At 38.0% G+C, this 27,764-nt stretch overlaps 1 protein-coding gene across 2 annotated transcripts in view; it reads right to left on the bottom strand.

Annotated features, from left to right (window-relative positions):
• The window catches only part of CECR2 (CECR2 histone acetyl-lysine reader), a 145,901-nt gene that overhangs the window by 5,836 nt on the left and 112,301 nt on the right, over positions 1-27,764 (bottom strand). Inside the window, exons 5-16 of one of the 2 annotated variants that reach the window (XM_072654138.1) lie at positions 27,535-27,639; positions 24,936-24,982; positions 23,988-24,157; positions 18,898-18,981; positions 11,604-11,757; positions 6,127-6,256; positions 5,267-5,304; positions 5,085-5,176; positions 4,421-4,547; positions 2,469-2,857; positions 2,079-2,207; positions 1,047-1,887 (exon numbers count right to left, since the gene is read on the bottom strand). In XM_072654138.1, the coding sequence (XP_072510239.1) occupies positions 1,047-1,887; positions 2,079-2,207; positions 2,469-2,857; positions 4,421-4,547; positions 5,085-5,176; positions 5,267-5,304; positions 6,127-6,256; positions 11,604-11,757; positions 18,898-18,981; positions 23,988-24,157; positions 24,936-24,982; positions 27,535-27,639 (2,306 nt within the window). The remainder of the gene's footprint in view (positions 1-1,046; positions 1,888-2,078; positions 2,208-2,468; positions 2,858-4,420; positions 4,548-5,084; positions 5,177-5,266; positions 5,305-6,126; positions 6,257-11,603; positions 11,758-18,897; positions 18,982-23,987; positions 24,158-24,935; positions 24,983-27,534; positions 27,640-27,764) is intronic. The other variant, XM_072654139.1, reaches the window with a different exon arrangement.

Here is a 27,764-nt window from a genome sequence, read left to right as displayed (position 1 = left end):
TCACTCACTACTGGGATCCTGAACAATGATTCATTCTGACTTGGCTTTTAAGAGGTCTCTAGGCAAGCTACAGAAACACTTCTCCCCCTCTCCATTTACATCTCAAAAGCTTACCTTCAGATTCTGTTAAGTCCCTGAAGAGGTTTATTGAAGCAAGCCCACAGCTTTAGTTATCACTATCCCCTCTAAATGAAAACTGTCACCTAGACAAGCAACTGAAGGGTTACACTGAGGAGACAAAACCCTTTTAAAAGTGGAATATAAATTCGAGTGGGTCTTCTTTTCTAAAGATCTGAATCATTATTAACCAACATTTAAAATCCAAATGGGAAAACTCTGCTCATTGAGTACACGAAGCAAAGGGTTCAGATGCTAGTACTTAAGCACCTATATGACCCTGAGAGTATCTAATTTCCAGGAGTCTCAGCTTAATAGCACAAACCCATTACTGTTCTACTCATTTTATGGTGTTTGTGCCTTTAAGTGAATTTTCTAAATGGCTGTTTAAAGAATTTATAATTTTCACTCCTTCTTCTTCATTAATGCTAGGAATAGTTTTCAGGAATAGTAAGTTGGTAAATGGGGCAGCTTGGTGACACAGTCACTAGAGAGTGAGGCCTAGAGTCAGAAAGACTTCAGAGTTCAAATCTGGCTTCAGACATTTATTAGTTGTGTGACTCTGGGCAAGCTGCTTAGTCCTTTTTGCCTCAGTTTCCTCAACTGTAAAATAAAGTGCAGAAGGAAATGGCAGACCACTCCAGTATCTCTGCCAAGAAAACCCCGAACAGAGTTGCGAAGACACAAAGGCAGCACAGAAAAAGAACTGCCAGGGGAAAGCTACTTCTTAGTAACTTTCATCAATCATAACTTTTAGCAAGATAATATCTACAAAGCAAAGGGAATGATTAGAGTTGATTATAGTTCTTCTGATTTTAAAGGAAGATCTGTGGATAAAAGAGACTAGAAATCACATGTCATTCTGATTTTGGAAATCATTCAATTAATTCAATCATAAATTTAAAGTAAAAGCCAAACTCAGAAGGTACCTTGTTTACTATCAGGTTCTTTAGTTTCGCTGGTGTTTTGTGCACTCCCATTGTTTTCCAAGGCTGGCATAGAGGTCGACATGCTTACTGCTGTTGAATGAGCTACCTGGGGAAAAGGACCAGGTAGGTTCGGAGAAGGAGGCTGTCGTGGATGGTAAGGCACACCTGGTGGGCAAACACGGGATGAGAGCTGCTGCATGGCAATCATCTCTGGGCTGTCCATCATGGACTCTCCTGCTTGTACTCCCCGAAGAGCTGGGGAAGGTCCCCCAAACAGAGAGCTCTGTGCTGGTGGCTGCTGTAATCTCTGTCCAGTAGATTTACAGGGTGGCCTGATATACCCTGAAGGAGGTACCCCATGAGGTAGGAAGCTTGACTGTTCAGTCCACTGGTTTGGGGGCAGAGATGATCTCATTCCTCGTGGATCCATCATGTGACTAAGAATTCGAGGTTGGAGAGAAGCTCCTGGTCCCACAGGGGTCTTCTCTTCTGGACCCAAGGGACCTTGATTTGTTGCCCCATGGTTCCCATTCCAGACTGCAGAGTGTACTCGATTCAGGTATTTGTATGGTCTGTACATGTGACTGGGAGCGGGTACATCGGAACTTTCAGGAAATTCTTGTCTTATCGGAGGCCCATTATGCCTGGGAGGAATAAATCCTGCCTGGAACTGTGCTAGGGGATACATGTTACCATCCTGGCTTGGGCCACCCATCTGCCCAAGTTGTAAGGATCCAGGATGTGGTCCCATGGTAGAGAAATGAGTCAGCCCTCCACACACCTGGTTTTCTTCTGGTACACCAAGCCTAGGCCCTCTGTGTTCATTTAATCCAACTGGAGGCTGAAAGAAGGCAAAGGTTGGAGAGAAGGTTCACTAGTTACTCTGGATGAAGCCCATCTTATTCTGTGCATTACAGGCCTGACAAGACTGACTTTCTAGGTTAGAGGCTAATACTAAACTAAAAGAGAGAACATGGTTTTAGAGTTAATGCCCATGGAATCTTTGCCATTTCAGTTTTTGAGGTCTCTTACCTGCATTGGAAAGTGCTGGTGCTGTTGAACAGATTCTCCAGGATGTGGTTCTGGGACTCTGGGTGACCCATATAAGTTAACTGGATCAGATCCATGAAGGGGGCCAAACGTTCCTGGCACTGCTGGTCTCTGGAGACCAGTGGGAAAAGGAGTGGGAGGGTGGGGGGAAAACAGAGAAATATCAGACATTAGGTATAAGGTGGTAGAATTCCTTAAAAAGAAAGATAACATGGAGTGGGTTTTGAAATAATATCAAGCTTGTGAAGTCAAGAAAGGGATGGATGACAGGACATGCAGAAAATATGATATGAAGACACACTGAGGAGTCTTCCCCTTATTCCACAAATTCACTGTACAGGGGAAAACCAGAATATTTAGGTTACTCCTTACCATCTGGCCTAAAAGAGGTGCCTGCCTGGGCATCCCACCAAAATGCAAAGGATGAGAGAAGCCTCGGCCATTGGAAGGACCCACCTCCCTGGGGGGCTGCAGGGTCCTGCTGCTCTGGTCATCTGTAGAAGAGGAGGTTCGATGTGGTGTTGGCAGGGGCTTTCCCCCATTCTCCAAAGGCTGCTGTCTCCTGCTGGATCCCTCAAGATCTCTGGTTCGAGTCCAAATACTGCCTGCACCTGCTCGTCCAGCTCGGCTCTTCCTCTTCTCTCGCTTCTCATCCTCTCGAATCCAGAACTCTTCATCTGTGTCTCCATCTTCACCAGGAAAATGCTTTAGCATTGCCCGATGGAAACACCTCTCTAAGTTGTCAGACATCTTGGTATACTCTGTATTCAGGGCAAAACGTAGTAATTAGGCATCGATCCCCAGGAAAGAGCAAAAGGACCCTTGAGTAATTTTTGGCAGAGCAAAGAATTGGAAAAAAAAGAGGTATCCGTAATTTGGAAAAGGACAACTAATTGTGGTATAGGAATATAATGGATATGGTGCCACAAGATATGATGAATATAATGGATTCACAGAAATATGGAAAATCTTTTATGAACTTATACAGAATGAAGTAAGCAGAACTAGGAGAACAAATTATGTCATGACCACAATAATGAGAAGGGAAAAGTTCTGAATGACCTCAGAATTCTGACCACAGTAGCAACCAGTCATGACTTCAAGAGAGGATGATAGATTAGAGGTACAGAATGATTTGATACATTTAACTATATGTTTGTTACAAGAGACGGCTGCCACTTTGGGAGCAGAGGGAAGTTGATGGGTCAGTGGGTAGTGACAGACACTAAAATCAATAAAACATTAAAAAATGCAAAAAGTAGGCAAAAGTAGTGCAGAGAAACTCAAATAAGTAATTTTGTTACTACCTGGTTAAGCAACACATTTCATTAAAAGCTTACTATGTTACAAATTCATTTTTATTAAACAATCCCTTTTATTGTTCTTTGTAAAATGAAATGTTGTGTGTTGATTATTGCTAAATTCACAACAGAAAAAGAAAAACACAACAAAGAAATGAGAAAGCTCACGGTGAGAACTGTATTGGTCAGTTAAGTAACCACTTGTAAACTCCTGGTAAATTCTGGGCACTGATAATTACATAAATAAGAGATGAGAATTTATTCTCAATCACAGCCTAGCCAATGGCACCCCCCAGTGGTTGATATAATACAGATACTCAAAAGTCTACAATGGCAAAGAGTCAGAGTCTCCAACGCATTATTTATATGTGGAGATCCCAATTCCCTAGAAGTCTTCTCTGAAGAATATTCTTTTTGTGTGTGTGAATGACTTCAGCGTAGCCCAGGACAGAGAAAACCTGAAACAAACTGTTACGAAGCTGAAAAGTTCAAATAGTTGTTTTTGACGGTCATTAAATCTGTCCCATCCACAAAATCACTTGGAATTACAAATTCAAACTATAAATCTGAAGGGAAGGGGGCAAGAAAGCCTAAAAAACCAAAACCATTTTTATTCCCTCTCCTTGAATATTCAAGGCCCACAAGTCTCAGAGGAAGAGGTTGTGAGATGAGGAGGGCAGGGTCACGTGCAGAGTGGTCCAACTAGGCTGGCATGGAGGAGAATAAGTTGGAGATGTATATATAAGATTAGAGAGGAGGCCAGAGGGAGAATGTACCTGGTGGGATGTCTTCCTCATTACCTCAGAACTGTCTCCTTTCCAGCACAACTGCCAAAAGCAATTGTTGTTGAAATGAGGTTTTCCTCCAAAGTCGTATTTTGCAATGACATATGCTGGGCTTTGTGAAATAATTGTTTAAGAGTGAAAAGGTTCTATTGGATTGCACTGCATTGTGGCATATTTTTTGTAACTGCAGTGCTCAAGAAACCTTGTGGACCTAAGAGAAAAATCTTAATCTTCTTACCACTACTTTCCCCATTGTATTTTAGGCAATTTCTGAACATAGTTTTCATGTCATTGACGAACTCCTCCTTTGTACAATAGAGGCCTCCATTCAGTTTCTTCTCCATGCTTGAGATATCCATGGGGACCTAAAACAAGACACACACCTCTAATTAGATTAACGAAAGAATCTCTTTTCAGTCCCAGAGAAGAATATGACCCACCTGGTGACAACTTTATTCTTACAGACCACTAGATAGACTAACATACAGGAGTGACATTTAAAGAGTTTTTTAAAAAAAATATCTATTTTATTCCTCCTCCCCAATTTTTAAACATTTGTTGTGTTGTTTTTTTTAAAATATTTTGAGTTCCAAATTCTATCCCTCCTTCCCTGAGATGGTAAGCAATCAGATATAAGTTCTACATGCACTATCATGTAAAACATTTCCATATTAGTAATTTTGTACAAGAAGACTTGAATAAAAGAAAAAGAAAGAAATTGAAAAATAGCATGCTTTAGTCTGTATTCAAATAATATCAGTTCTTTCTCTGGAGGCAGATAGTCCTTTTGGATTGTCTTGGATCACTGTATTGCTGAGAACAGCCAGGTTATTCACAGTTCTCCATCATATATAATGTCATACAATGACATTTAAAGATTTTTTTTTTAAATGATGGCCTACCTTAATGATCTGGTAATAGTTTGGGGCATAAGATTCATCTACAGGTTCCAAGAAGGGCCAAGAGTCTTTGTGAGCCTTCACCACATCTAGGACTGATGGAAATGGATAGTTTTTAAGTTCAGATTTAAACTGGTATAAAATATTTTTTTTTCAAGAACACAATATTGAGAATAGGCACTGACCTTTGTACATGGCAGTGAACTCATCATCCAGCTCAAAGCTATGAATGATAAACAGTAAAAATTACTAGCAACAATTCATCTCACTCAGTCCCTCCACTAGGCCTAATTGTGTAGCTGATTCACCAGTAGTTATAAAATGATAGCAATCTTGAAGAGTTTATAGCAAGTAGACTTTCTCTGTTCAACTTCACCACAATGTGTACTGATATTTGTAGGCATAAAAATATAAATACAGCCAAATCCCAGAAGTTTATAAAAGTGACTAATTGATTAGAATGTTTCCTAATTAATTAATAAAAGAGAAATAGAAAATGAGGATTTTTAAGCTTCAAATCATTTTTCCCTTAAAAAATTCCAGAAGTAAAAATAACTTTTCATATTTTCAAGAATCCCAATGTTTTTGTTGAAAAACTTTAATTTTTTAAAAATGAAAGAAAAATAAACTTGTTAGGTATGAGGTATCATTTAACATTATTATTCCACTGATATTCTAATCCCAAACCCTGATCAACCTTTTTGTCTCATTGACCCAAGCATTATAAATTTTCCTCTCATGTGCACTCCGAGTATGTGTCTGTATACATAAGTGTGCCATCTCAGAAATGAACCAAAAAACCAAAAATCTAGAAGAAATTCTGTGTACACATAGGGCTCTACTTCTCAGTGAGTAGAAGAAGGCCTTTGGAGTGTCATTCGCAAGTGCCCACAACACTCTAAGGACATCCTCTAAGCCACCTACAAGTTTTTTCTGCATTGCCATCACTGAGAGGTCTACAGAACATTCATAGTCCTATCTGAGAGTACATATATAATAGAATTCCATGATGAATAGAACTGCTGTTACTCTCACTGATACTCACAGATCCTTAGCTTTTCTTTCTTCTCTGGAGGGAGAATTTGGGTCCAAATGGGAGAGTTCTGGGGGAAGTTCTTTCCCTTGAGCTAAAAGCCACGCACGTTCTTCCCTGAGCTTCCTCCTCTTAGCTCGATCTGAGGAATAAAAAGCATCATTACTTGCAAGCAAAGTAAATAAAGGCCACACAGCACAGAAGCCTGATGAGGTCTCTTTTAAATATCCAAGAGCTTTCCTCTGTAGAGAACATTTTTATAAAAAACACAGAGAGGTAAGAGAAAATGGCCAGCTTTGCTAATACTAGTCATTCAGTGGTGGATAGAGGATACATTAAATTCTTAATTAATCCATTTCAGTGTCAAGATGTGTGTTTCTTCAAAAAAAAAAAAAAATCACCTGACTACACACTGTTTCAGTGGGCAGAATGGTCAAGGTAGAAACTTTGTTTATGTTGGTTTAGTAAAAAATTATTTCTAAGCATAATAATTGCCTCTACAGTAAAAAAAAAAAATCCTTGCATAAATTTTACCTTTGCCTAGCCCCAAACCTTATGCAATTTTCCTCTAAGAGGAAGTACGGTATAGTGGAAAGACTGGACTAGGAATTAACAGATCTGGTTCCTAGACTAGTATATGTCACCAATCAACTTATATGAACTGGGGGAAGTCATCTACAAAATTAAAGGACTCAACTGAATTTTTTCTAATGTCCTTCTGTAATATTCTATGACTATATATAAACTTGTTTTCCTCTTTACAACACTACTGTTTTCTTTTTTAATAAAAGACAATTTTTGCTACAAAACTTAATTTTTAATAAATGCAAATAAAATCAGAAATAAACCGGTAGATAAAACCAAGTAATTTGCAATTTACTTTTATTCCTTTAAAAATAGCTTTTCCAGTGATTTACTCAAAAGTTTTTTTGAGTGTCTGCTTTGTATCACTTTTTACATGTTATTTCTCTTCAGCTGCCATTTTTGTTTCAATATCTGCTGTTTAATAGATATACCAAATGTTCTTGGCCACTTTTACGTGATTAGACTTCTGGAGTTGGAAACAAATCCAAATCCAAAGTTTTATAAATAAAACTACAAATAACTTAGAGTATATATGTCTTGGTAGTGGGATCACTGGGTAAAAAGAAATAATATACATTTTATTACGTAACCAAAGATAGTTGTATCAGTTCATAGTTGTATAATGCACCCCACTTTTCCAGATCCACTTTATGTGGGTATTTTCTTCCTCTTATTAGAATGTAAGCTCTTTGAAGACCCAGAACACACTTATGCTTATATCTGCACTCCACAGAATGTTCTTAATAAAATACTTTCCATCTAGCTAAAACTGTAAAAAGAACACCTAACTGTAAAATGATCCACAACCACTGAACTAAACTATCGTTTATAGCTACTTCTGCTAATGTGATGAGCCCTTGTTTTCAATTGAACTGATTCAAGACAGCGGGCTTTTGGGGAAGTATAAATTAGTGGGACTCTTTCCTCGCACTCCTACTAATCCTGAAGTTTAAGTGAGGCAGGAAGATGGAAGGAAGAAAAAAGAAAGTGGGTAGAGAAGAAGGAAGAAAAGAAAGGAGAGAAATAAATAGCCTCTACCTTTGAGGACTACAATTTATTCCTCACTTCTCTCACTGACAAAACCCATGCACAACGTCACACAAACACAGATATGTAGAATTCTACACTTATAACTGAAAATGGGCACCCATATGCTACAAGGTAGTATACACTCAAACATTTGTTAAGTGAAGAGGGAATTGAATTCAAAAGATGCTAAAAACTTACTGTGTCACAAGAATACTATGTTAGGTATTAGGGGAGATAAATTTAGTTAAGACCTAGTCCCTACCCAGATATTCACAACATACAATAATAAATGCATTACAGATGTACAAATACATAGTGAGGTGGGGAGGCGGAGGTAGTATCAAGCTTGAACACATACCAACTGCCTCTGTCCTCTTTCCTCTCCTTTATCTTCTACTTTCTTTTCCACTGAGCTCCATGCCCTGCTTTGCTCCCTCAAGTCCTGGTAGAAGTGCTGGCAATGGATCTAGCTAGAACTGAGAACAGAGTGGCAGCTAGAATTGGCATAGGGCTAGGTGATACAGCCAGGTTTTTCTGGCTTATCCCCAGGTAATTCTTCCTATATGGACTCCTAGCTGGTCGGTGAACAAACCCATGTTAATATGCAGGATGTGCTAGAGAGGTAGAATGGCCCATTATCAGACAAGACCCAATCTTAATCTATCTCCCCCAATCTCTCTTACCTTGTGATGGGCTACATGTGTGCACATACAGGTTATCTGCAGTGCACCTCCAGACTTAGGTCCCCCCGAGTTATTTTCCTAATCTCTCAAAGGACAATGTCTCTTAGAATTCTCTCTTAGAAAATCAAACAACAATTACCATATTAAAAGTGTATACGTTTAACTTGGAAGAAGAAAGATTTGTGTTTAAATTCTAGCTCTGAAATAAGAAAAACTGCAATTTGAGACTCTTCATCTGTAAAATAGTATACTACCTTTCATGTATGCGATGAGGAGCAGTTATCTAACATAGGCAAAACGTTTCACATGTCAGAAACCCAGCCCAGGCTTTCCATGGACCAGTTCAATTTCGGGTCAACAGCTCTAACTCTGGCTCATAGAAAAGGAGAAAGACTTCAATTCCCATCCATGCACTCAGGCCAATGATAAAATGAATACAGGATATGCTTTTACTTAATCAGACAAAACACACAACAACTTGCATTGAGCCCCTAAACCAGTCCAAACAACTTTCCTCCTGTCAAATGTAAGCCCCATCTCAAATTACCATATAGTATAATACCACAGATAGCAATGGTAAATAGAGTACTATCTCTATGAAAGTTATATAGAGGCAATGCTAGGGAAGTGACAATAATGCAAAAAAAAAAATCAATAAATAGTTTTTAAAACTCAAAAGGCAATTCTACTGACAACAGGAAATTGCTTTTAATTTAGACTGCATTCTCCCCCCCACCCCATCCTGCTTCTTTGTTGATTACCCAGATAGTTCTCTAAGAAGGAAACAGATATAGAACAACTACTTAACTGGTGATAGGTGGACTGAAGGAAGCCACAACCAAAGCTTATCAGCATCATGTTCTAAATAGAACTGGCAGAATAGGTATAGTTACCATGGCAATGTTTAAGATATGTATTCAGTGGGGCAGCTAGGTGGCACAATGAATAGTCAGGAGGACCTGAGTTCAAATCCTGCCTCAGATAATTGAGTGACCTTGGACAAGTCACTTAACCCCAATTGCCTTGCCTTCCCCCCCCCCCCCAATATACGTATTCAGTAGCTTCATGGACATAATTTGGATTTAGAACAATTTTCTACTCCAGTAGTCTCCAAATAAGAAAACTAAGAAATTAAACTTTATCTATATGTGTATGTGCACATAGGCACATACACAGATTGACATGGACTTTCTCATTTGGTGATGCATATAGTTGAGTGCACTCAGGTCAAATGGGTCATGTATCACATACAGGATGTGCGTGATGCTGAGGAATTAATGGAAGCTCCACAACATGGAGGGGAGGGTTGTTAATGACACTCATATCTACTCGTTCATTTTGTTGAAATAAATGTTCATGAAAGTGGAATAATTATTTAACAATTATTTTAGTGATTTAAAGAATCCTTCGCTCTTATTAGAATGCGTATTTTATTGTGATTGAATGTGCTTCTTTTTTGGAAAAAAAATTCTAGTTTAACATTTTGATATGTGGGTTTGAAGGTTCAATTCTAAGTTCTAAAATGTTTTGTCTGATTAAGAAAACACAGGCTGTGGTTTACATGTGTCAAGTGAAGTGGACTTACGAATGTTATCTCGTTTTAACTAAACTAACCCTCACAAAATAGACAAGTGATTTATTTAATCATGTATAAAGAAGCTGCAAATTGAAGGTAATGTTGTAACCTAAGTACAGTTGGACAAGAAACTAGAATCATCACTTCTATTCCTTAGTACAACACTGTCAATCATAACATGAGGTCTAAATTAATAATAATCGAATCAGATTTGACAAGTTCGGACCAAAAAATTACAATTACCAAGAAACTTATCTGAAACATGAATTTACATTCACTACTATTAATGATGAACCTCATCTTGAGTGTATTATTGTGCCTTGGGATATGAACTAATGATAAAATGAAGTCATCATGAGAAGTGAGACATTTAAAAACTAAGCTTTTATTACCCACTGATTAAGCTTTTGTGTCATTTCTAAAGTTACTGTATCTGCATACTAAAAAAAACCAAAAACAGAATTTTCTATTGTTTATAAAAATCTTCTAAACAAAGAATTTCACTGTTCTAAACCCATTAGTTAAAAACATAAAAATGCAATGCCTTTTGGTTAATTTCCAAGAACAGACATCAGTAAAGGTCTGTTAAAACAAAAGCCTTTGTATATGTGGTGGATGGAACTGAAAAAACTGTGTCCAGCCAATAATGCATGTCCTTCCCAATGGATCATCTATGCGTCTTTATGAGGTATCCTTTCCAGCTCTAATAGACATTAAAACTGTGTATCAGAATAAACTGAACTTAGAACTGAACCTTCAAATCCACATATCAAAATGTTAAACCAAGATTTTTTCCCCCAAAAGAAGTATATTCAATCACAATGAAACATGCATTTTTATTAATAACAAAAGGATTTTTGTATCACTAAAATAATTATTAAATAATGCTTATTTTACCTTTATCTCATTCTTGTCTATGTTTTCTATATAATTTATTAAAACACTGATTGGGGTAAATGCTCATTTTAAAAAAACTAATAAAAAACAGTTTAGAGATCATTGTTCTTTCTATTTAATGTAGAAAGAGCTAAACGCTAGGATGTAGGCCAGAAAAATGTCCCTGTACTATGGAGCTGAACTAGAGAAAAATGGAAGAAAATATCTTCAATCATTTCAGAACTCAATGCAGAGCAGCATCCTGTCTGTGACTTACAGTATTAAAGAGTAACCTGAAAAATAGAAAAGTTAAGTGATTTGTTCATGGGTCCTGAATCAAGATTTTTCTGACTGCAAGTGTCTCTAGCCACTATGCTACATATAATGCCTCTAGGATAAATACCTTCATAAAAATTCTCATTTTTCTCACAATATTTCTGTGTGATTACACACCTTCTTAAATTATTTCCAAGCACCACAGATGGAATGGGATGCAATATATTATGAAAAAAATGAGAGAAGTGTCTGCATGGGAAGGGATTTGTATAAGGAATATACTAGCCACACATGAGAAAAGAACCAGGAGAACACAGATGGACAATCATGGAAGAAGAAAATCATTAAAAAGACCGTGCAAAGCCTCAGCTCCACGTGTACAAGAGGAGTCTGACTTGGCACCATATATGACAGCAGCCATTTTATACTGAATTTCTTCTTTGTCATGTAGAAAGCACATCTACCTTCTACTGCTTTGACCTTCTCTTCCATTTCCCGTTTCCTCTCCTCCTTGAGCATCTGTTCTTGTTCTTTCTTTTGCACAGCTAAAAGGATTTGGCGTTCCTCGTCCTCCTCCTTACGTCTCTGCTTCTCTATTCTGCTGAGCACAGAGGTCTCCTGGGAGAAACCAGACAAGTATAAAATCTTATCATGCTAGAAGAATACAGTACTAGCTTATACATTTGGGAGATGGCAATCTACACAGCTGGAAAATTAAGTGTAAACATATTAGTTAAATCATTATTATTTATGCACAAATTTAAAACTGCATGTAAGCCTAAATAAAATTATGTACAAAAGGCAAATACAGACATCAGGAAATTAATTAATAAGTGACTTCTGAGAAAGAAATTAAAGAATCATGGAATTTAAGTGCTGGGATATGATCGCAGAAAATGCTAAGACAAGAAAAGCTTTTAGTTCTGCTATTTTTAAGAAAGTACATGGCACTCTGAAAGAAAGAAAAACAGATGGATGGGCTGGATGGCTCAGTCACTAAAGAGAACACAGATTTAATTTCATTACTTTGTGTGACTGTGAGTGAACCTCCTTTAGTGTGCTTTCTGCGTTCCCCCTACTTAGAAAGGCACTATAAACACCACTTTGGAGTTTCTAGATCCAAAAGATGGAGGAAAATGGGAGGAGAAGGAGTACAAGAGTGCATTGGGATTTTCCAAAGCAGCTGTTTTTGTGTTCCCCCAGCCCCTACTTATGAATAATTATGGAGAAAAAAACTATAATGGACAACTCTGATACTTCTCTCCCTTTCTTAAAGAGTTGGGGGACAACGGGTGGGGAACATGGGATCTAAATGTCAAACTGCATTTGATTAAGTTTTGGTTTCCTTTTTATTTTTCATTCTTTGGTAAAAGTGATGACTGGGGAAGGTAAGAAAAAAGGATATATTCAGAAATGGGGATGATGTTAAAATGAGATAACAAAAAGAAATTAAAAAATAAAAACAAAACACTGACTGACATGATTCTGGTAAAGCAGTAATTTGCATCTATATCATTGGAGAAGGGTGGGGAGAGTGTTTAGAGTTAGCCTTTTGAATCTGATCAGAAAAAAACCCCCCACTAAACACAAAGATAATAGGATTACAGTACTGTCGGGGGGGGGGGGGAACAAAACAAGTCATTAATCTGGGATGGAGTGACTATTATAAAGACAATCCCCCCCCCCAAAAAAAGCCTCTGTGGCATCAGAGATTGCTCCTCTTGAATTTGGATATATGCTAATATATTCTTCCCAGGCTTGACCCGTGTTAGAACCAAGATCTATTGGCTATTCTCAAACCTTTTTCTCAAACTTTCTTACAAAAGGGAGAATTCCTAGGCCATTTCTTTCAACTGACGCTGTCCTATGGACATGCCCAATTAGTGGAACTGCTCCAGACCAACTATAGTACCTTTTGAGCCTTCTCCACCATAGATCAGCCCGTAGATAAGACTTTTTCAACCTCCAAACCTCCAAGGACCTCTTCAGGGAAGGGAAGACACTAGTATTATTTCTGGATCTGTGCCCCATACCTCTCTCTCCTGCCTGCTGTGAGGCAGGAGAAACTACCACATATTTGGGAGGAGTTCTAATCCTAACCACTGATATGCTGCCTGAATTTATTCTTCCAGACTTAGCAGACAACTAACTTTTCATATTCACCCCATGGCACAGTGATTCTAAACTTTTGAAAGTTGATATATCAATACTCAAATGGCTCCTACTTCCAAGATATCTCCTGTCCTTGCTCAATGAAGTTCCACTCCTCATCTGACTTCTACTGTACCTGGCACATAGGAAGTGCTTAAGAAATGTTTGTTGATTCTTGCTTTCTTTTTTTTTTTTTTTTGTATTTTTAAAAATTTATTTATTTAACTTCTAACATTCATTCTCACAAAATTTTGGGTTCCAAATTTTCTCCCCGTTTGTCCCCTCCCCTCACCCCAGAATGCTGAGCATTCTAATTGCCCCTATCACCAATCTGCCCTCTCTTCTATCACCCCTCCCTTCCCTTGTCCCCATCTTCTCTTTTGACCTGTAGGGCCAGGTAACTTTCTATACCCCTTTACCTGTATTTCTTATTTCCTAGTTGTATGCAAGAACGATACTCAACAGTTGTTCCTAAAACCTTGAGTTCCAACTTCTCTTCATCCCTCCCTCCCCACCCATTCCCTTTGGAAGGCAAGTAATTCAATATAGGCCATATCTGTGTAGTTTTGCAAATGACTTCCATAATAGTCATGTTCTGTAAGACTAACTATATTTCCCCTCCTTGTTGATTATTTCTTAATTATCTAATCACTGAAGCCTGATGAACTGTTTGCTTATTAACAGAGAAGACTCCTTGGTCTTTGGAAAGAAGAAACCTGAGACCAAGCCTGAAAAGCATATCTATCTTTTATCATGATGACTTTTAGCACAGAAATTTGAAATTCTCAGTCACATGGCCCTGAATGATTGGTTTTTTGAAAGTGTGAAAAGTGGCCATGCACACTCTGCATGAAGATGTTTGGTGACAGGAAAAATCATTAACCCTAAAATAACCTATTCTACTTTTAGAGAGCTCTGATTGTTAAGGAAGACAGCCTCATAGGGCACTACTATATTCGAATAGATGCTACATGAGTTTTAATTTATGCTGAATATTGTGGAAAATAATTCAATGTCAATAGTGGTTTCCTTGGAAATAACAGTTTAGGTGAAATACTGGTGGTGACGGCAGAAAGAATGCCATGGGAACAGTGACACATAATCAATAGACCAAAAGGTGTATCAATGGAGTTTCCAACTATATAAAGCTTAGTTATAATGTTGGATCAATTATACACACCAGATATTCAGTTCAATGAACATTAGACAGCAGCTTATTAAATAGAACTGTAGGTTCTTGGGATACAAGGATGAAAGAGAATCTTTGCCCTACGTGAATTTATAAAGTCACATAGGAGACAATAAGGCACAGCAGAGTGATCTGAGACCAGAGGTTAGTTTGCACAGGGATTGGACCTGTGATTTCACAGAGAAGGAACATCCTTTAGATAAGAAAATTCACTGCACCAGTGTAAGTAGGCACCTTCTCTGCAACTTATAGCTTCAGAGAACTGCCTAGAACATGGAGGGTAAGTGACTTCCCCCAGGTCTTCCATGCTCTGAGGCCACACTGCTATCTGACACACCAACAATGCCTCTCTGGGGTCGAAGGAAACAAATTCAATTCTTATATCAGGTATTACCTCTATGACCTTGGGCAAATCATTTCCTCTAAGATAAGGAGATTGGAATGATCAGAGGTTTTTTACATGGGGACTATGAACTCATTTTAGAAAAATATCCTGAAAACTATAATTCAATAAAACTTCCTTTCTAATATTTCACATGTTATTTAACACATTTAAAAACATTATTCTGAGGAGGGGATTCACATAACAGTAATTCTTTTTTTAAATGTTTTTTGTAAAATTAAATTATTTTATTTGTTTTCAGTGTTCGACAATCACTTCCATATATTTTAGATTTTCTTCCCCCTCCATCCTCATTCCCTCCCTAAGATGGTGTATAATCTACATGTACATTCCTATTAAATACATGTTGCACAGAAGAATTAAAATGAATGGGAGAAACCATAAAACAAAACAAAACATAATACAAAAGAAAATGGTCTGTTTCTATCTGCAATCCAATTCCATAGCTCTTTCTCTGGATGAGGAAGGCGCTTTGCCTCAAGAGTCCACTGGAAATTTTTTAAGTCCACACATTGTAATGAAGTACTAAGTCTACCAGAAAAATTCCTCACACACTGTGGTTGCTGCTGTGTACAAAGTTCTCCTGGTTCTGCTCCTTTCACTCAGCATCAGTTCATATAAGTTTTTCCAGGCTTCTCTGAAGTCTTCCTGTTCATCATTTCTCATAACACAATAGTATTCCAATACATTCATTCATATACCACAACTTGTATAATGGTAATTCTTAAGGTGGCTTCCATCTCTAAATCTTACAGCTTAATTAAGGAACACAGTAGAATGCAATAAAGGTAAAGAAGAAATCAAGACACTGAAAATTTGAGGAGAGAAAGGTCACTTTCAGCTGAACTGACAGAATCACAGCTCTAGAGCTGGAAAGGACCTTAGAGACCACCAAGCTAAGTCCCTCCCTCCATAGATGAGGAAAAGATAGCAGAGAGGACAACACAAAGTTAATGTACTGGAGGCAGGGCTTCCTGACTTCACATTCAGGGTTCTTGCTATTACTCCACAAGGCCTCTAGTCCAAGAAGGCTTTATAGAAAGAAGCCTTTTGAACAGCTAAGCTGATCCTTAAAGATATGGAGAGATTTCACTCTCTTTACACCTACATCCATCTCCACTGATGTAAAAATGATCTTCCTAAAGCTGACATCATCCTTTAAGCAAAAATGCTCACTGGGTCCTTTATGGACCACAGGACAAAATATAAACTCCTTAATTGGCATTTGGAGCCATGCTCTCACCCCTCTCCAGATTTATTTCTCATTATTCCTCACCTTGCACTCTGGGCCCCAAGTCAAAATGGCTCACTTGCTATTTCCTGAAATTGCCATTTTCTTTTCTCTCATGAGTTTGCAAAGGATAGCCCTCATGCCTGGAACACATTTCCTTTCTTTTGCCTTTTTCCTTCTGGGTTCTTCAGACTCTATAACAATTCTTGCCTGGATGTTGTAGTTGTAGGTACTCTTTTCCCTTTAAAATTAAGGTGCAACTTACTTATCTGTGAAAAATATTGGATCTTTCATTAGAATGTAAGTTCTTGCGGGCAAGGAGAACTTTTCACATCTTGAGCATCCTATACAATGCCTTGCACATAATAATCAGTTGCTTGTTGCTTAGCAATGCTTGCTTTGGGACACTTTTTTCCTCTCTCTGATCACGCTCATTTTCTTTGTCATTTTTTTTTGCTTTCATCATAATATGTCTTCATGCTTCCCTCTTCTAACAAGAGTACAGGTACCAAGGATTTTAATAAGGATCTAATCTGAACCACCTGTCTGAAATCCCCTACAGGACTGGAAGTAAAACCTCTCATTTAATCAGAACCTCCTTTCTTCCACCTCCTGCTATTAGACCCTATTTGGCCCCTTCTACCTTTTGCCAACCCACCAGAGACCAAACTGCCATGTCTAACTCCTTGGCAACGGCAATATCCAGAGTCTCCTGAACTAACAGCTTTCACTGAGAATCCTAGGAGAATTCACATCACAGTTATCTTCCACATAACTACCAATTAAGAGAGGTCTTGTAGCAGTAGAATTGGACCTCCTGGGTGACCAGTGAAGGATTAAAAAAAAGCCTAAATGTTAAACTCTACATTAGGTATTTTTAATAGCTGAACTATAGCTCTGAAACCCATTCCTCTTCCCCCTAAGAAATATTCTCAGCAATTTTTGGCTCTGCAAATTTTCACCAGAGTGACTCTAATCTAAAACGAGAGAGATCATCACAAGTATTTCTGGAATGGTCAAATAAGATGTATATAGAACATTTTGTAAACTTCATGATCTGTGTTAATGTCAGCTATAGATGAGAAAAGGAAACTTTCCAAAAGGATAATGACATTATATAAATAAACATACAAAGTTAAACAGGAAATGGAGAACTATATATACATGGACAAAAAACTATTTAAAGAGCAAAGAGAAAGGAAACTAGTCCAAATGGTAGCAGAAAAAACCTGGAAAGGTATAGAAACAAAAGCATTTTTTAAGTTATGGATTTCATGTAAGATTATATTTTCATTCATATACACACACAGACACATACATACAAGCGTGCATATAAAATTTAAAATTTTTCTTAATGGTTCAGTTTCTAAAACTTAAAAAAAAATAATGGCTCACTGTTTTGGTACTACAAACAGTTCCCAAACACCCTCTACAAACTACATTTCCTGAAAAGTCTATCAATTAACAGAAAGCAGGGCTGTATCCTTTCAAGTTGATGGTACTAACAATGACTATTACATTTGAGAAGGGTTCTGATGTTTCAGTGTTCACTTTCTATATTATTAAAGGTAATGTTTATCTTTTTCTCTGTCTACCCTTTCTTCACTCTGAATCACTTGTACATATCTTTACATGTTAAAAAAATTCTTTAAAAGAATAATGAATTTGTTATAACAATGAATTCACCTCTAACACACTAGGCTTGAATATATAATAAGAGACTGGCTATGCAACCTGAAGAACAAATTGTTACCCTGAGGATTCCACCAAAAGCTGAGTCGAATGAACAGAAAAGGACTTTGCTTTTAGTGGGTGTTCACTACAGAAGCTATAGAAAAAGACAGGGAACACTATCTGAAGGAGGGAAACTTAGCAAGAAGAAAAGCCAGATCCCAATTGGTAAAGGTCATTCTATAATTAAAATCTACTGGGGGAATAAGAGACTAGCAACATGGGTATGAATTCCTTACAGAACCACCAATTTGGAGATAAATTAAAATTTACCTGAGAATAGTAAAGAATCTCTAGTTTTTTTTTTTAAACAAGTTTCAATTGAGGTGGAAAAATAAGTTTATTTACAGTATTCTACAATTAGAGACCTAAAAGGGAGCTTAGTTTGTCTGGTCCAGATCTCTAATTTTAGAGGTGAGAAAAGTGAGACCCATAGAAATCACAAGTAATCATTGTGCTTTATTTAACACGACATCTGTAATCATCATTCCAATTTTTATCTCTGAAACCAAAGCACAAATGCAGCAATAAGATTCTTTAGCTAATTTGCTTATTAGGGGCAAAGACTGGAATAAAACGCCTCTGCTGGGCCAAGATTTGTTCTACTAAGTTGCTTCCATTTAGCAAATATCCAGTGAAAGCCTTAATAACATTGAAAATAAATGATTTTAAAAATGTGGAGAGTACACACACTGTTGGCATAGATCAACTCAACTTGAGAGCCGTAAATAATTAGGGAAGAAAAACTCTTAAACAAAGCAGAAGAGAACAGGGGCTGAATCCTAGATCTGAGGTAGCTAAGCATCAAAAGAAATAAAGAATAGTGGGGAAAGCGAGAAGGTATATAATGCATGAACAGAGAGTTAGGTGTAGTTCAAAAAAGAGGAAGGCTCATAGCAAACTGCAGAGAAGCCAGGGTATGGCCTAGGTAACAAATTGAGAGACTATATATAGTCTGAGAAAGCAAATGCAGAATTCAAATTTACAGTATCATATGAAAAGTAAACTCTACTCTGGATAGCTCCACCATCTCTTACACACGTACACACTCACCTCATGCTTAGGGGACTTGATGGGCAGGTGATCAGACATACATCTAGAATGTAATTCTGCCTCTGTCCGGTGCAGACGCTTTTCCTAAAATTCAAAGTAAAGAGGAGAGAGGTAAAAGAAAGATCAAGCCGATCTTTGTGACTGGCCTGAAACCTTGACAACCACTGCAGCCTTCCCATAGAAGTAAGCCAAAAGTCACAAGCACTAGATGATTTAGCACAACTTGAGAAGACCAACGTTTCGAAAGGCAGTTGAATGTCACTTAATAGTCATCACTCCTGAAGGAACCCATTAACTGTTTCATTTCATGCTTTGCTTTGTTTAAAAATGTGCAGAAGCAAAAAGCCAGGGTGTATCAGGATGAAGGGAGTGGCTCTGAAATTAGGGAATTAAGAATAGTTGGGAAACACAGAATTAGGCAATTCCCTAGTGGAACCATTACAGAGATGAGACAGCAGATACCCAAAGCCTGGTAGCTGATGGAAGGAATGGGAAAAGGAGACATCGCTCGTATAAAAGGTAGTTTTGAGTACTAGTTCAATTCTGGTCTAAATCTGTTCTGGGGCTTACTAGTTGAAAATGAAGTTAATTTATATAACTGGGTATGCAAATTTCAGGCAACATACTTAAGTTCACCAATAAAATCAGGCTCCTTCTGAAAGCACTCTCAGTAAGCTTTCTTCAGGATCTCCCATCTTTAATTTGACCCCAAATAAATTTCTACTCATGGCCCTGCTAATACAACCTCTATTTAAAGCTCTTAGGCTCTACTGGTACAAAAGCATAAGTTGCATCAGAGAGGGTAAGATGAGGTGGGTGAGAAAGGGGGGTGAGGGTGGGGCCAAGACTAGATTAGTGATTACAAACTAGTTACACACACTATGTTTAATTAATTGGCAAGAATCAAAGGGAACGCTTAGTTAATTGGTTAGACCTCCTCTTTTGGAGTCGTCAAATGTATTCATCTTGTTCAACACATTCACCTTACTTCATTCACTCCTATTATTCAATCCTTTAAGATGGTCAATGAAAAATAGATATGCCTTGCATTATTGGAATAGAAAAGGAAATGGCTAAATGGCAGTTCCAGAAGATCCTTCTAATGCCTTCTCATTCTTTCGCTGATTTTTTAAAAACTCATGTGCTGTTTGACAACAGATTCTTTCCTATGTACTTTTACAAAGTATTTTCCCACAAAAGCTAAGCAAAACTGATTACAACTGATAGATGGCACATACCACTTTCCTGTTCTAATGCCTTTAAAGAGAGAGATATTAGTTTCTCTTCCTATCATCTATATGGTAAGAAGTCAGCAAAACACATCAACAGATCCATTTCTCATAAATTATTCACCTAAGGACACCTTTAAAAACCCTCCCCAAAGAAATCCTTCTGCATGACTCTAATAACATTCCATTACCTACTGAACTGCTGAAGGAATCATGAAAAGAATTTTTGTTGGTATGGGCCATCTTGTACAGATATTGCAGCAGCTCTTCTGTAACTTAAATGACAATCTTCGAGAGTTTCTGAGGCCAAAAAAAATAATCATCCTCTATTGATAAGCCTTTCTAAACTTAGGTGAAGTTGGCCCACACTCTAGGCTTAACAGACCCTGCCAGAGCTATGCAATTCACTGGTAACAGCCTTTCTTCACGTTATAATGAGGAATAAGAAAAGTACTTCATCAAAGAGAATGTAATTACATGTGGTTTGGTACCTGCTTCCCTGCTTAAAATTTGCATAGACTTCTGAGATTCTGCCAATATCAAGCAAGGCCAAGAATAAAGGGAGACATATGAAGAATATGATTTGTCATTGAGAATATCCAGGACACAGCTGAAATCCAAGAGGAATTCCCCATGTGTGGTGAGGCCCTCCAGATGCTTCTGTTTGTGAATAATACTGTGCTGATAGCATCAAGCCTTAGAACACTGCAGGGCTTCTTAAGTGAGGTAGAAAAATCAAACCAAGAAAGCCTACTCTAACCATCCCAAGGGAAAAACAAATGGATGGAAGAATATTGGCTGTCCAGGCTGTGATAGACAGTTGGAGGGGAAGCCTAAAGAACTAATCATTAATATTTCAGACAGACATTGCAGATGCCCAATGAAGTGGACCCCAAAATCAAACAAAGGGTAGAGTGGGCAGAAAATATTCAGCAAATTATGCACTGATTTCAATGACCTCAAGTTTCTCCCTGCAACAAAAATTCATCACTGAAACACAAACATTCTTCCAGTAGTTCTCTATAGCTTGTGAATAGCAGAATGCCACAATCACTTAAAAAAAAAAGAAAAGAAAGAAAGAAAAGTGAAAGTCCATCCTGGGCTTGCTAGATTTCATAGTGTTATTAGGTGCGTGCGAAAATTGGCACTAAAGATATGAGCCAGCAGGTGGACAGTGGTTATGTGCAGCATCTGTGCCCATGTAACATGGAGAGGTCAGAGGACCGCTCCCTGTTCCGCCAGAAGGGCAGGCAGCTGGCCTTTAGAGGGCACACTTGGAAGGGACGTAAACACCAGGAGATCTCAGCTTTTTATTACAAAAGACATACATGGGTTCTCATCTGAACTGTTGTATGGAGTGCCCACACTGATAAGTTCATATATTTGGAATGAAGTGTTTTAGAATCTTTCTCAATAGCCTACACAAAAGTAAAGAAGATTCATTTTATGGCAATTTACATCAATAACCACTGATACCATGTTTAAAGCTAGGCCACAGGAATTTGATCAGGGACATCACCTTGCTCTTTTATCACTGTTAAGGACCTGTGATTTAATTGGTACAGGGAAATGCTGGTGAGAAAATTCACTCTACCCATGCATATCAGAAATTATTGCGAAACTTGCGACTTTGGGGTTGTCCTGAGCAGTGAGAGATAATGATTGTGTTCTAACCCTGAGATTAGGTCTCTCTACCCACAAATGCTATGCTGCTTCTCTCTGAGCAGATTATAAACCTCTTCCAATACATACCACTGTTCCTTTAAAAAAATAAGAATGTTAAATTGGCATTTTGTATGTTAGAAAAAAAGAGTATGAGTCTATTAAAAAGGATAGCTTTGGTTTCTCATTTATTACTGACTGATGTAATGCACCTTAATGAAAGGACACTGCAAATATCTACCCCAAGGGGAAGGAATCTCAGAAAACTTAACCATAGAAAAACAGAGCTTAAAATTATTCAAAAGATTATCTAGTTCTCATTCCCAACCCAGCAGATACATCTTTTCTTCAGGATCAGAATTTATCTATAGGACAAATCCTGTGCCAGGCAGGACATGTAACCTCCAGTGATGCTGAACTTAGTACCTTCACTTTCAAACAACTCCAATAGTCTCTATATGGAGCAGAAATTTGCCTTTCTGTATCTCCTACCCTTTGTGCCTAGTTCTTCCTCAGTATGGGCCAAGTCCTCTTCACTAAGTCTTAAAAGTCTGGAGATCTCTTTCATGTCCTATCCAAAGTCTTCTTCTCCAGAGTATACACTTCCCATTCATCAAGCATCTACCCATAAACAACTATTCTCTGGGTACTACTATTCAAGTTAAAAAAAAAATCACAAATTATTGCCTTTTGGCTTTTGTTTTTCCATCTTGTTCATAAAAATATCATGCAAGACTTTATTTGATAACTAGCTGGAATTCAGATACATTACATCTACACCAAACCTTTCAGCTAACACTTCACTCATTCTGACAAAAGGAAATTGCTATTGTGGCATGACTGGTTTGAGTGTGGCTACCTTTTCTAAAATCTTTGAAAAGACAAAAAAAAAAAAAAAAAATCACATGATTTTTTTTTTTAACCTGTCCCATGACTGGGAAGAGATATCAAAAGCTCAGTCATAATTTTTGCATACGCTTGTGAAACCTGACTTGAGTAACAGTCAAGAACATCAAGAACTTTTTCTATTTTTCTTTTTAACAGACCTCTTAAATCTGTTCTTGACATCTTGCTCTGCTTCCATCTATCTGTACAATTTCCTTCTCATTCTGAACTTAGTTCAAAGCTTCCTGTGCATTTACATCAATGTTATTAAATGTCGCCTTTCCTTCTTCATTGGAATCATTCAAAATTGTCAGAATTTTGTCCCTGAGACCCTCTACTTCTTGAACCACTATTTTAGATGCTCAGGTCATGGAATCCTAACTATCTTTTTGAAAAACAAGTGAAACAATACCTAAGAATGTATGAATATGTCAGACTATGCCCAGTAATTTTTAGGGGACACAGTTATTTTCTCCTGAAGTTGTTTCCACTTCATCTGAAAGTGCCTTCTAATTGATCCAGAATGGCAACTTACTTTGATTCTTATACCTTCTGAAAGATGAAATGAATGCCATGCTTTAGAGAAAAGTAGGAACTCCAGGAGATGGCTGGAGAACAGGTAGTATCTCAACACAACTACATTCCATCTCTGTGCCAATTCTGTATCTCAGAAGTTGATCATCTATTTTTCTATCTGGTGGGGCTGTCTCCAGGATACTCTAAAGCAAATTATTTTTTTCCGTTCCCATTATTCTCACCAAAATACTTTCCACCATACTCCTCCTTCCTTGTTTCTGGATTGCCATGCAGGTTCATAGCTTCTTAACATACAGTGCTATTCTGCTGTCATTTCTACTGGATCTATTTCTTTCAAATAATGTGCATACACTTTTAATTTTAATATTTCACATTAGCATATTACTGTCCCCTCTTTCCATTTATTCTTCCCCACTAAATCACGAAGCACGCTCAGCAATTATGCTTCTTTCTATATTAAACCTTCTACTTTTTCCCTATTTTAATGATCCTAATCTGAAGGATTTTCTCCTTTTTATTTCATTTTCAAAGACTTAAGCAGAGATCTTACCAAAAAGCATTAATCCCAAACCAAATAATATGTATTCTGATAAATTCACATTTTACACTTCCTTAGGGATGGGGTGGTGATCATTAATAAAACTCCTGTTTCCAGATTAATTCTACAATTAATCAATTTTTCTTCCTACAAAGAAATATTCTTTGTTATCAATAAACACCTTAAGTACGTGGTCTTTATCACCTCAGAGAACTAGCACTTGCCACAAGTGTACTGACCTTCTGAGCAATCATGTTACAGATCTCAGGCAGGAAGTCTTCACTCAGGAGTTTGTACAGCTGCCGTTCTCTTAGGGATGTCCTCTCTCGGAAGCTCTCTGTTACCTCCTTCCATTCTTCTGCTGTTTGACACAGAAGCCACCATGTCCCATGCCCTGGTCCCTGGGACCCTAGAGCCACAAAGGTTAGTTTTACTATACTATATCCAACATCTTCATCCTGGAATAAGTTTTACCATCACCATCTATCATGAATCACATACTGTGTACTGGGTTCTCCTTCAAATCAGGAAGAGGAATTCAAATTTCTTTGGTGTCTACCCTTTCCAGATATAGTAGAAAAAAGACTGACGTTCAAAATAAAACCTAAGATTGATTGTGCTGAAAGCAATGACAGCTTATCTTTTAAACAGATCTAGAAGTTCTGGAACAGCTTAAACTGTGACCGACATCTACTTATAATTATACGGAACTTCTGGCTTAATGCAAGTCCACAGGCTTTATATTCTCATGCATTTTTACTACCCCAAGTCAATCTTCTCTCTTCCACCCAAAGGTCATAAAACACAGGCTTTACGATTCAGTGTGTGTGCATGTGTGTACCCTATACAAGATAAATACAAGATATTTTCCAGGGAGAAACACTTGGGGAGTGGGGAGTGGGTGGGGGGAGAAGGGAAAGGCTTCATGTAGAAAGGCTTGCTTGATGAGCTGAGATCTGAGGAAGAGGTAAAGGTGAGCAAGCTACACATCCTAGGTGTCACAACAGATAACCTGGGCAAAGACAAAGAGGGGGGACACACAGAGTGCTGTATCAGAACACGAAGAAGGCGAGTTCTAGAGTGCAGGAAGGGAGCAGTGTAGGTTAAGGCCGGAAAGGTAGCAAAGATACGACATCACTATAAAGCATTACCTGCCCTTTCCCTTTCCAAACCCCAGCAAAATTTACCATTTCTTGTCTGTAGTGCTAAAGTGGAGTTTTCTTCTTGTTTTTCACTGAAACATAGAGAAAAAAAAGAATATCCATTTAAAGCACAGACTTCTTCAACTGTCCTGCAATAGAAAGATGATATAATGACCTTAATCAAAGGACTGAGGTTTATGTAGTGAATGTCCCAATACTAACGCTATAATATAACTATGTTCCTTGACACATTAAAAAAAAAATGGATATCCACGTATTTGTAATAGTGAAAACAAGACGACAATCCCAAATGACTTCTTCCTAGGAAGTCATTAACAGGCATTTGTTAAGCATAGGCTAGCAGTAGCTTTAATTGAACTATGGAAGTTTCCATCCTTTGGTATGAAGCCTTTTCCCTTTCCCTCTGTTCTCCAAAGCCATGCCCTAGGTTGGACAACACATTTAAGAGCTTTCTCCTTCAGCCTTTGGTATTTAAACTTCAGAAGGTGCAAAACTGCCAGCAGAGGGTGACATAATTCCATAAAGCATTGCATGCATTCAGCCTTCTTACCTGCCCCTTACTCAGTAAGAGAATCTAACTTAAAAATTGTATCCTTTGAAGATGAAAGGTAAGAATTCTTGTAATAGCATACATTACAACTGGGCTTTGTTGCTCTAGAAGGTCTATAGACTAGAGTCTTGCTCTAGAAAAATAACAGGTTATGAGGAAAATGTAATATGGGAATTTTGATTGTTTTCCCCTGAAGGTAGTTAAAGGAAGGAGTATAGGTTCATTTAATCTAAAGTAGCTTTCTTAATTAATGTAATATACGGGGAAGAGGAGAAATGTGAAAGTGCTAATGCTTCAGAATACATGGAGCTTTTAAGCAGTGGGGTGGAGGGAACAGCTAGAGGCTCAGTGGATACAAGTCTGGGCCTGGAGTCAAAAAGACCCAAGTTCAAATACAGCCTCAGACACTTATAGCTGGGGGGTGCCTGGGGCAAGTCCCTTAACCTCTGTTTGCCTTAATGCATTGGAGAAAGAAATGGTAAATTACTCCATTATCTTTACCAAAGAAATACTATGGTCAATAATGGTGTACTATTAGCCATGGGGTTACAAAGAGTCAGACATGACTGAATGACTCAACAACAAGGTTGGATTAAGGCCCAAGTTATTATGTCCCAGAAACTATGTGGAACACAAACTATTTAAACTTCTGATTCTGGAGTACGTATGAATCACAATTTGGACTCGTCATATGATCAGATCTAGATTCCCAAAACAGACATTTTCAGTTCCTCAGTAAGGAAGTTCACCTAGGTATTTGATCAAAAGAATGTTGGATGCCTTTGCTCTTTGGGAGTTACTTAAGCCAGGCAGAAGTGGCTTATTCTTATGAGCATTACCATGAGGGTTTTTGTATTCCAGATGCTTCTCCTTATAAGCAAGCTAATATCATCAGCATGAGGGCAAGTTTCCAGCCATGCCCTAGAACCTGAAAAATGTTCCACAAACTAAAATCAAAACCAGCAAGAGTCATATCCGACTTATCCTTCAATGAACCATTTACTAAGCATCAATAAAATCTGTAATCTACAAAATCCTTCTCTTGATAAAAAAAAAAAAAATGCCATGTGTCAAAACTGGCCAGTTTTTCTTCCCCTCACCTCCCCCTTGCAAATATTCATGGAAATACATGACAATCACCGTATCACACTCACCTGATGGACAAAAAAATACAACCTGGCATGTGAGACACAGTAGGCTAGGACTTTTCCAGGATACTAAGGTTGCCATCTGGGCTGGAGTGGTTTATGCCAGTGGCCAAGGTCTATTGTTAGATCTGGGAGCTGGAACACACTGCTTGCCTTCATGTCATACATGTGTGGCTTTCATTCGTAGACGGACATTGGCTAATATGATTGCCCCCAAATTACTCTGCATTTTTTTGAGGGACGCATACTATTCCCCTCCAGTAAACTTCTTTAGGGAAAGAACTTTGATTACAGATTATGGCAAGGACCTAAAAGGACATTTCATCTGACACCTCGATTTTACAGATGAGGAAACTGGGATCCAGGGAAAGTTAGGTCAGAGGTGGGATAAAAATCTAGGTCCTCTGTCTGCAGAGGCAATGGTTCCATGTCTTTTAATATCTGTCTTTGTATTCCTAGTCAGTGGTTGGCACAAAGCAAGCATTTCATAAATGTTTGTTGAACTAAAATGATTGAATAGAAAATGAAATTGCATTCTCAAAAGATACTGTAGGGAGGAGAGATTAATTTAGAACTTCCTCACTAGTGCATATGTTAGTAAACAATACTCCTTTCTTCCCCAGCTCTCGGCAGTGAGGAATCTGTTGCATTGCTGTGAGTACAAACAATTGTGTGAGAAGGAATCTATTGAAAAGAATAAACTGACACGATGAATTCTGACACTTCAATGTGCACTGGGAAGAATTATATAGTATAAATGTCTTGGGCAAAGAAACGGGAGACTAAGGTGGTTATTCTGACTCTGCCACTAGGCTGTGTGACCGTGGACACAGTCCCTTTCCACTATAGCATCTTCAGGCGTAACATGAACTCTCACTAGAAGATCCTGAAATTCCATGACTACAGGATGACCAAGTGTTCTTACTTGAGAACAATCTCCTCCTGTAATTTCTTCCGTTTTGGGGGTCGTCCTCTCCTTTTTCCTGTTTTACCAGGTACATTTGGGATACTCTTCTGTCCTCCATTTTCCCTGATCAAAAAAATATTTTAGAAGTAAAAGCATGAGTTGAGTCATAAGACTGCAAAAAAGGATGAAATGAACATCAACGGGAAAAAGGAAAGAATTTGTTGTCCTTCATTTTCATGTTGGAGAGA

The sequence above is a fragment of the Notamacropus eugenii genome, chromosome 3 (assembly GCF_028372415.1).
Source record: "Notamacropus eugenii isolate mMacEug1 chromosome 3, mMacEug1.pri_v2, whole genome shotgun sequence".
NCBI classification, from domain to species: Eukaryota; Metazoa; Chordata; class Mammalia; order Diprotodontia; family Macropodidae; genus Notamacropus; species Notamacropus eugenii.
This window is presented reverse-complemented; position numbering and strand designations above follow the sequence as displayed.